This window comes from Populus nigra, chromosome 16 (assembly GCF_951802175.1).
Source record: "Populus nigra chromosome 16, ddPopNigr1.1, whole genome shotgun sequence".
Taxonomy (NCBI): Eukaryota; Viridiplantae; Streptophyta; class Magnoliopsida; order Malpighiales; family Salicaceae; genus Populus; species Populus nigra.
Genome location: NC_084867.1, coordinates 8881672 through 8889898, shown reverse-complemented (window position 1 = coordinate 8889898; position 8227 = coordinate 8881672). Strand labels below are relative to the sequence as shown.

General features: G+C 30.9%; 1 protein-coding gene and 1 long non-coding RNA gene across 4 annotated transcripts; both read right to left on the bottom strand.

The window, feature by feature from the left end:
- Nucleotides 1-2611: 2611 nt before the first annotated feature.
- On the bottom strand, nucleotides 2612-3318 carry LOC133675715 (uncharacterized). The gene is made up of 2 exons (XR_009835460.1): nucleotides 3190-3318; nucleotides 2612-3106 (listed from the first exon to the last, which is right to left on the bottom strand). It is a non-coding gene; the product is annotated as an uncharacterized LOC133675715 (long non-coding RNA).
- A 2523-nt stretch (nucleotides 3319-5841) lies between these two features.
- LOC133675714 (uncharacterized) lies at nucleotides 5842-7806 on the bottom strand. Of its 3 annotated transcripts, none has more exons than XM_062097175.1 (2): nucleotides 6708-7806; nucleotides 5842-6611 (listed from the first exon to the last, which is right to left on the bottom strand). In XM_062097175.1, exons 1-2 carry the CDS (start codon nucleotides 6994-6996, stop codon nucleotides 6475-6477), a joined length of 426 nt encoding a protein of 141 aa, XP_061953159.1. In that variant the 5' UTR covers nucleotides 6997-7806; the 3' UTR covers nucleotides 5842-6474. The 3 variants fall into 3 exon arrangements, with proteins under 3 accessions (XP_061953159.1, XP_061953160.1, XP_061953161.1); XM_062097176.1 differs by having other exon boundaries at nucleotides 5842-6553; nucleotides 6696-7793; XM_062097177.1 differs by having other exon boundaries at nucleotides 5842-6553; nucleotides 6708-7668.
- Nucleotides 7807-8227: the final 421 nt, after the last annotated feature.

Below are 8227 nucleotides of genomic sequence, written 5' to 3'. Positions count from 1 at the left end.
TACTAGGTTAAAAATCCAATAGGGAATTAATTTTAGGAGGTGATTGGAATATAAACATAGTTGGGGTAGTAGCATATTCTTTGTCCAAGATTTTGTTATTTGTAGCACCCTTTTATTTTACGTTACAATAGTATATTTTAAAATTAGTAATATAAGCTTAATATGTGGATATATCGGTAATATTAATAAAAAAATTCAGTTCAAATCAGTATGTCCAATCTGATTAGGTCTAGAAGAATTGAAGTGTTGAATTTATAATTTCTAAAATATTGAAAGTTATATCAGATACAATTATTGAGCACTATATTCATGATTACACGACTCCACAATAATTAGGAAAAAATGAAAATGAAATTTTCTCGGCACGCAAGTGAAACACGTGTATGGCTGAGATCCAGACTGGTCTGCAAGACTATTCAAAGGAATGCAACTCAAGGAGTGGTTGAGAATGCAAAGACGAAAAAGGTCTCTTCGAGAGAAAGAAAAGTTCCGTAAAGCTCTACAATATCTTCCATCATTCCGTACAGAAAAGTCAGCTTCTCTTTCTATAATATCTCAATCCTTCAAAATAACTCCACGTGTGTGTATATATATTTTAGACCCGGCCGGATCTAAGTTCAGGGTTCCAAGTTTTAACTGGATTGTTCAAGTTAATTCTTTTTAAAAAATTAAAATGATATCGTTTTAATAAAAAAAATCATCGGATTGTATTTAGATTTTTGACTGGATCTTATCAGATCACATCAAATTTGTATTTTTTCTATTTTTTTTTCAACCCGACCCGATTCCAGCCTCGGATTCCACCAGTTTTAAAACTATAATATAAAATCTGTAGCCCAAGGATTACTCTCCTAAAAAAAAATATTTTATTTGAGTTAGAAATCTTCAAATTAGCATTTAACCAAACACAATAATTTATTGAATTTCTATAAACATACGATGTAAATCTGAGATATATGTCATTAAAATATTCTTTTATTATTTTTGAATTAAAAAAAAAAGAAGAAGATTGGTAAAATAATGAAAGGGCACTATTCTTTTGTAAGGTTAGTAGCTGAGATTACAAAGCCCTCATTAATTGGACCTGAGTCCCAGGGCCCAACGAGCCCAACTAGCACTTAAAACGCTGCTGGGACTCTTCTGTGATTGATGCACGAGATTGTAAGAGGAAATGCACCGGTGACTTGAATTTTGAAATGGTGGAGGTGGCCACCGTAAAGGGATCTCGTCACCGGCGAATCTTGAACTGAATTTTAAGAGAGACAATAACTTAGCTAAAAACATGAAATTTTAGTTTATGTCAGCACTTAATTATGCTCATGTCAATTTCAGACAATAATTTGATTCTAACATGACATTTTAGTTTAACGTTGATGGCCCAATACAGTGAGCACATTGTGCAATTTTTATTTTTAACTATTTTTTACTATTTTCAAAAATGTTAATTTTCTTGCTGGAAGAGTAATATGTATGCAGGGAGAGAGGCTTTTTAATTAGTTTTGAATATGAAATAAAATTTCGAAATCTAGATCCAATTGCAAATAAACTCTTAGATGCAGGGACTAAAATGAATTATTTAACAAGGGACTTAAATGGAGGGAAAACCTATCAATAAACCCTTATATATTACATTATTTCCCAATCTTACCATTCTATAAGAAAAGAAAATAGCCATTCGAGCTTTCCTCTAATTTTTTCATTGATTTTCTCTCTCTTCTCTTAATATCCATGAACTAAAACATGAAAAAATGAGATTGTGGTAAAATTGTAAAATGCAAAAACAAGGACTAAATACTATATGAACTAAAATATCAGGGACCAAATTGAAGTTTCCAACATTGAAATGAAAATAAGATCTGTTTTGTTTTTTTTATTTAATTTGGTACTTGTTCTCTTAATTTTTTTTAACTACAACTTAAAATTCTATTTCTCAAAATTAATTTTTAATTTATTGTTGCCAAAACATTCTTTGATATTTTGTATGTGTGAGTATGGAAAGTAAAAAAAAATCTAAATATAAAAGCATGGTAAAATAAAATAGAAGGATGAGATTGAAAAGAAACAAGTTTTAGGGACTGAAAAGAAGAAGAAGCAACGTTTATATGCACAATATAATTAAAAATGGATATGGATATGGGTGAACAATGCAATAAATCGTTCCTTCTCCTCGGATCTTTTAGTTTTTTTTTTAAAAAAAAAAACAATAAAAGAATAAAAGAAAATGACATTGATATCGGCCTTGTACATACAGGTATTATTCACCTGGGATTGTTCCTCCAATTGATTAATTCTGACTAAAAAATCAAAACACCTCATGAGGTTTCAAAAGGTGCCAAGGATTCATTCTTATTAAAATATTTAGGATTAATGCAACGGATAATCTTCAAAAAATAATAATATATGCTAACAAAAAAAACAATTGCATTGAAAAAAGAAGAAGTGGGATTCAAGAATTTTTTTTTTCTTAAAAAAAAAAGCAAGTAAAAAACGGGAAATCAAAGTTTTAGGAGGAAATGGGAATTCTACGTGAAATAAAATAAAATAAAAATAAAAAGTAATTAAGAAAAACTAAACGTGAAATATTAAAGAATACCAGTCTCTCCAAGCCATATTGAACAAAATATAGAACAATAACTCATGGAAACTTGTTCTAAATACGATCAAACATGAACAAAATGTAGAAAGGTTAATCGTTTCTTACTAAAACCAGACAATCCCTAGTCTTGCAATATGGCTTCTCTGCTGGTTTTATTGCAATCTTGTGGGCCAAGTAAAGCCTTTCTTCCCGACCAAATTTAGAATCGTGCACAAGCGCAGAATATCGAAGACATGGATTTTCTTCAAAATTGAATGAAGCTGAAACGTCCCTATCCCTCGACCGACAAATGAAATGACCCTGCCACCATTGTCTCTTTGCTCTCTGCAGCTTGGGATTTTAATTTGCTCTCTGCAGATTGGGATTTTAATTTGCACCCTGCCACCATTTTCTCTTAAAATTTACTTTTATGTGCAGTCCTCCTCTCTCTTCTTCCGTTCCTCATGCCGTCCTGTAATATTACTGATCTGGAGTTGTTCCATCTATTGATCATCTTCTGTAAGGTTTAATCTGTGTTTTGCAACAATTTTATGCTAAATAACTTGATTGTTCTGATTATATATAAAGTGGGTCTGATACAAGAACAAGTTTACCAGTCAAGATTATATGATTTCGATGGGAGCAGTAGGATCTGACGGAGGAGGAGAAAAACATCAGCACATTGCCTAATTGTCTCCACATTTATTTGATCCCAAAAACTATACACTAAAATAGTGTCTGTTTTGCCTGCACATGGAATGAATGATGAAGGGTTGAAAAAAAAAATAATGCAATGCCGCCCTGCCATCGTACATAACATGATAAAGAACACATCATGGATATATAAATCTAATTAAAATCTTATCTGTTTTTTAATTTCAAAAGTATTTTTTAAAAAAATTAAAATTAATTTTTTTTATTTTAAATTAATATTATTTTAGTGTTTTCAGATTATTTTAATACATTGATGTGAAAAATAATTTTTTTTTAAAAATAAATATGATTTTAATATTTTTTCAAATAAAAATCACTTTAAAAAATAACAACAATTACATTTTCAATCATTGAACCTGTGTTTGATCAAATTTCAATTATTTTTTTTTGCTAAAATTGAGTGTGGTTTGTACTTTTTGGATCATTTTGATGTGCTGATATCAAAAATGATTTTTAAAAAATAAAAAAACATTAATAGCATGTATTTTAGCACAAAAAACTATTTAAAAAGCAACCACTACCACATTATTAAATACATTTTAAGTAGGGTCCACGGTTTCCATAGCCAAAAATGGACAAGAGAACCTTCACATGAAATGCTCGATGCCCACTCCAATCATGCAAAGGAAGGAAGAATTACGTGCTTTTCTTTTTTCTTTTAATTAAATGCAATTTATCCCAGAGGTTTGTAGGTCTTAATGTTTAATCATTTATCCTTTTGATTTTTAAGTTAATTACTCGTTAATTTTATTTTTTGAAATTGAGAATATTTGTTAATTTCAAATTCGGGGTTATTAATTATTAATTTTAGTGATCCCTTGAGATTTAGAATTATTTTTCATTTAAGTCCCCAAAATCTGAGCTATCCTACCCTTCTTCATTAAAATCATAACGGTGGTTAACGCCAACTATAACGTGATTAATTAAAAATTAATAATGATGTAGATTGATTATTGACAAAACCTGAATATTTATTGACGAAATTAACGTAATCATTCAATAATGTTGATTATCCTTTTTTTTTTCTTCAGAGCCACCATTCAAAAATATTATTTTTGTTAAAGGAACCACGGAAGAATAAAAATCATCAATATTTTTCCGGCATCGGTTCTTGGTGATGTGGCTTGTCCTTCCGAGCAAATTAAGACAAGCAACTTCAAACAAAAAAAACCCATAATAAAATATATTACTTAATAAATCTAAAAAGTTGGAGTGTCAGCTACAGCTAATTCACTGTTAATATCAATAATGAATCATGTGACCTCCCACCTTTTCTTTTCTTTTTTTTTTCATTTTCGAACTTTTTTTTCCTTACAATTGATTCCTTAGCTGAGATTTATTTTGAAATTATAATGAAATTACCAAATTAAAAACACAAATGACTGAAATGTCTAACCTGATAAAAAATCAAGTTTGATCTTATTTTTTTTACAATTTAGATTTTATATTTGTTTTTTTTTTCTTAGTTTTGTCTATATTTTTTTTACTAATTATTTGAGTTGTCTTTAAATCGACTAAACTGACTAAATCAAATAAGAAAAAATCTTACATATTTAATTTTAAATCTGAGCTAAGAAAGAATTCAAGTTAAGAGGTTTTTCTCTTTAAATTTCATCTTTTTTTTTTTAATTTTGTCCTTAGGTTTTTTTTCAACGATCATCTAGGTTGTTTTTGGATCGATCAAGACGACTGGATCATATCGAAACAAATCCTACAAGTTTAATTTTAAACCTGAATTAGATAAGAAGTCAAGTCGGGAGATTTTTTTTTAATTTTATTTATTTTCTAATTTTATTCTTGAAATTTTTTTAACGATTATTTCCATTGTTTTTAGATTGGTCAAGTCAACCATGTCATATCAAGAAAATTCTTACACTGTTTAATTTTATATTTGAATTAAATAAAAAAAATCAATTTAAAAATTTTCAAAGTTAATCTACTAAGCTAAATTTAATAAAAACACCAAACAATTCTTTACACTCATGAATTTTTTTTTGTTATGTTTAATTAGAATTTTTTTTATCCGATTGGCAGTGCAGCAACGTATAGAGACCTGAAAACTATTTGTTATATAGATATATATAAAGCAAAAGGAAACTTGTCATCCCCTCTACACGAAAGGGGCAAAAAAGGGAAATCGAAAACTTGGAATTACAATGATGAGTCCACGGACACATGCAAGTCTACAATTGTTTCTTCCTAATATCAGCAGGATATCCCGAGATTCATTACTTGACATATATACTTGCTTTCATAAACCACATGCAATCACATGTATAGAGCACTAGAAACGGATATATATAGAAAAGAGGAAATACATTTGAAGGTCTAGTTGTTGTGGTCAATTATGTCACTTGTTTTGTTCTCGTTCTGGGTTTGATCTTTTATATACACGCTTGTTATTCTCACGGTACCTTACCTACTCTTGGGCTTGTAAGATGTCCAGTGGACCGTGGGGAATAGTCGTAGTGCGCGCAAGCTGGCCCGGACACCCCATGTAAATAAAAAAAAAAAGAAATTAAAAAAAGAAAGAAAAAAAAAAGAGGTGAAACGGACGAAACAAAATTATAGCTTAGAAAAATAGGTTTCTCGCTGTTGCTTATGATAATTGCTGACTTGAAGACAAAACAATTGTAGTTCAATGTCTTTGGTTTTTGAAACAAAGACCGCATAACAACATGCATTTTTCCCTAGAGAATGTCTTCAATGGATGCATAAATATTGCAGCAGCCTACTTACAGCTTTAATTGCTGCTATTATGTCCACCGACTCTGCCATTCTTTAAAGAAACTTTGCGTCTCGATCCCCCCCATTAGAACTAGAAAATGGCACGTGGTATATAGTGATAATGATGAGCTGAGTTGTGCAATCTACTTCAATGTCTTTGATTTTGGTTAAAATATTTGGTAAGATTCAAAAATTTTATGATATCCAGAGAGTAATTAGTTGCATTTAATTAATTATTTCTCATCAAATTCATCTTAAAAAAAAAGATAAATATAAAAAAATAAAAAATCCATGACTTAGTACTAATAATAATAATAATATCTTTACTTGGTAAAAAATTCATGACTTACTAATAATGAGGAGCTGACTTGTGCAATCTTCTTCTTCCCGCTTGGGGTGTGTTTTGAATGGTCTTGAAATGTCTGATATACAAGGCAGGTTCTTTCTTCTCAATGTGATCAATTTGTACCTAGTTTGTTCTCACTTGGTATTGAATGGCCTCGGCTCGTGTCCCCATGAACCCTCCTAAAAGAGTGACTGGCATGAAAATGCAAAACCAGAGGGTCAAAAGGACAAGGAAATAGGAATTGCACCACTGTTATGGCTTCCCCAAAAAATGAAGTTCAAGATTGTGAGGATAACAAAGACAAATATTCCATGTAAGAAGCACGCAACAGACCAAGAAATAGACCTCCATTCTTTAATTTGAAGCTCCTTCGATGGTTCTCCACAAACATTTTGCAACATAGTCCACCACAATGCCTGGAAATAGATACAGCAGAATCATCCCTGTCAGCAGCATCCCTATTGAAGCTGGCAACATGAAACCAAGGGCTAAAAAGACAATAGTAACTACCGCCATCCCTGTAATTTGAACACCATCGATCTCCAACCATAACACAGAGAAGCTTTGAGCAATCTGGTTCTGATCTGAACACATCACTGACAGCAAGCTTCCACCCAGACAGCTCCTCATTCATTTGTGCTTGAGCATCTCTGTCCAATTCCCCTTACCTTGTCCAGTTAATTATGGTTTTTATAGCTTTGGAAACAATAACGCCCTAATCTATCAAACTGGGGTTTTCAGGATTTTTTTTAACAACGTCCAGAATTATTTATTTTTCGTTAAATCAAGTGTACATTCATGATATTTTAATCATTACTCACTAATTTAACATGATATAAACTCACAAATTAATGTCATTCAATTGAGATTCACTTAAAAAACTTACTTTTTCACTGTTATTCATTGTCATGATGAATATAGTTTGAGTAAAATAACATCAACAAGAAATTCTTGGTTCTCGAGTATAAGAAAACAAAAATTTTGCTTCAGATCTAATGTTTCAATCTAGGTGTGTCATGCTATTAGAGATCAGAAAGAAAGACTATACAGAGAAAATTATGCAGATTTATATTTATTATATAAGAGGATAAAAATAATTTTTATTTTATTTTTTTCTAGAATAGAAATAAAACTGAGTTGGCGTGTAAACTAGCTAGGATCTTAGAATTATCAACATATATAAATACATTAATGTGTGCTGTCGATCACCATTTATACTATCCATTTCTATCATATATAGAACTTTTCTAAAAGGCAGTACCTCGTTTAAAATATTCTGTTCTCATGTAGTTTCTCTTTGTTTATTTTCTAAACTTAGTTCATTCCTGCATGATTGCCATTCAACCAATTGACGACAACTTTTCACCAACTGGGACGCTCTTTTTGAGCTTCTTTTTTTTCTGATGCAGGTTCGTAAAGGAGATGCGGTGGTTGTGTGCTGTGAAGGTCTGAGGCCCACACATTGAGTAGCTTCTGACTAAACAAACAAGTTAAACGTCATTAATTACAGCAAATTATGATTAGTTTACTTAATTCCCGTATGAATAGAGTGATGAGAGCTTCCATTTCCATTTCTGAAGCATGTAATAAACATGCAAGCGAACTAGCCTTAGTAATTAAGCACACATGGCCCAGCAGTAGACACATGCATGCATGGTAGGCTAGCTGGGGGCACAAATGATTTGTTTTGGCAATGGTTTCTTCACTTTAATGTTCACGTCATGTTAAGAGAACTGTCGGCTCATGGATATTATTGAACTTGAACTACTATTGAACCACCATAAAGAATATTTCTACTTGTTAAGCCCTCTCTTCTATTATTGCGTTTGAAATAGGTTAGATAAAATTTGATTTTTTTATATTTT